Genomic DNA, 2,025 nt, shown 5'->3' on the forward strand with positions numbered 1-2,025 from the left:
GGCTGCATTCCACTTAGGAGAGGTCCTGGTATTAAACCATTACTGATGGCTGCATTCCACTTAGGAGAGACCCTGGTATTAAACCATTAATGATGGCTGCATTCCACTTAGGAGAGACCCTGGTATTAAACCATTACTGATGGCTGCATTCCACTTAGGAGAGGTCCTGGTATTAAACCATTAATGATGGCTGCATTCCACTTAGGAGAGACCCTGGTATTAAACCATTAATGATGGCTGCATTCCACTTAGGAGAGGTCCTGGTATTAAACCATTACTAATGGCTGCATTCCACTTAGGAGAGGTCCTGGTATTAAACCATTACTGATGGCTGCATTCCACTTAGGAGAGGTCCTGGTATTAAACCATTACTAATGGCTGCATTCCACTTAGGAGAGGTCCTGGTATTAAACCATTACTGATGGCTGCATTCCTTAGGAGAGTCCTGGTATTAAACCATTACTGATGGCTGCATTCCACTTAGGAGAGACCCTGGTATTAAACCATTAATGTGGCTGCATTCACTTAGGAGAGGTCCTGTATTAACCATTACTATGGCTCCCACTTAGGAGACCCTGTATTAAACCATTACTCTCCCCTAGGAAGCCCTGGTATTAAACCATTAATGATGGCTGCATTCCACTTAGGAGAGGTCCTGGTATTAAACCATTACTGATGGCTGCATTCCACTTAGGAGAGGCCCTGGTATTAAACCATTACTGATGGCTGCATTCCACTTAGGAGAGACCCTGGTATTAAACCATTACTGATGGCTGCATTCTGCTAGCAGTTACTGTTGACTTGCGCTAGCCTAGCACCAGCTAACTCTGCAACTGGAAGGACTGGATGAAAACTGTCTCCACTGATAAAATAACACACTGGCTAACTTGGAAATGAGGTCCTATGTCCAAAATTCTGAACCACCACTTTAAAGTGCCCATATTATGAAAATAAATCCCTTTTTCTGGTGATTTGGGGAGTTATTTTGTGTCTCTGGTGCTTCCACACACATACAGACTCTGATAAAATCCATCCATGGTGTTCTGAGTGAGATCTGGTTTCTGAATGTGTCCTGCCTTCAGTCTCCTGGTGAGCTGGTCAACATCTGCACGGCTTTCTACGGCACTAGCTGAAAACGAGCTGGCTAACCTTAGCATGCTAATGCTAGCATGCTACCTCGTTCTCAATAGCAAAGCGCTGCTACAACACACACTAGTTCACCCTAATCTCCAGAAGAACTACTTCCATGTGCTCCCTGGTTTAGAAGAAGTCTCCCAGCTGATCCTGCCTTGGAACTGACTGAAGTTGGAGAAACAACCTTTCTTTCTTTTACTGTCTATGGAGCTAGCTGACATGAGCTACGATCTGAGCTACTGAGCATGTGCGAGTGCAATCAAAGATAGTACAGAAGAAGAGATGTCTCACTCTGTAGCTACAAAAGAGACCTGAACACAGGGTGAAAAGAGGAGCTGCAGCAATGTGCAGTACAACTAAAACATGGTGTTTTTAGATAATTAAACCATGTAAACCTATTCTGGTACAACCTTAAAATACATAATTATGAACCTGAACATGAGCAGAATATGGGACCTTTAAGGTTATCAGTGTCAGCTGTGCTTCTCCTGCTATGACAAGTCACCATGTCTGCTGTGAGAAAGGTCCTTATGCTTTGTCTGTTTTGGTGAGCCCAGAGGGAGAATATGGCATTGGTACACTTTAAGTGGAGCGGGAATTAGGGACCAGAACTTGTGTTTCGGTACCCAGCCCTAGACCCGGGACCGGAGAGGACCAGCTCACCGAGTTGGTCTCCGGCTGCGATTTCATCCTTCCTTTCCTTCCTTCCTTCCTTCCTTCCTTCCTTCCTTCCTTCCTTCCTTCCTTCCTTCCTTTCCTTCCTTTCCTTCCTTCCTTCCTTCCTTCCTTCCTTCCTTCCTTCCTTCCTTCCTTTCCTTCCTTCCTTCCTTCCTTCCTTCCTTCCTTCCTTCCTTCCTTCCTTCCTTCCTTCCTTCCTTCCTTCCTTCCTTC

At 45.1% G+C, this 2,025-nt stretch overlaps 1 protein-coding gene across 1 annotated transcript in view; it reads right to left on the minus strand.

Annotated features, from left to right (window-relative positions):
• The window catches only part of cep43 (centrosomal protein 43), a 29,338-nt gene extending 27,514 nt beyond the window's left edge, over positions 1 to 1,824 (minus strand). Inside the window, exon 1 of the mRNA XM_039778457.1 lies at positions 1,798 to 1,824. Coding sequence (XP_039634391.1) covers positions 1,798 to 1,824 — 27 coding nt within the window. The remainder of the gene's footprint in view (positions 1 to 1,797) is intronic.
• Between the last annotated feature and the right edge of the window lie 201 nt (positions 1,825 to 2,025).

Source organism: Perca fluviatilis, chromosome 2 (genome assembly GCF_010015445.1).
Source record: "Perca fluviatilis chromosome 2, GENO_Pfluv_1.0, whole genome shotgun sequence".
NCBI classification, from domain to species: domain Eukaryota; kingdom Metazoa; phylum Chordata; class Actinopteri; order Perciformes; family Percidae; genus Perca; species Perca fluviatilis.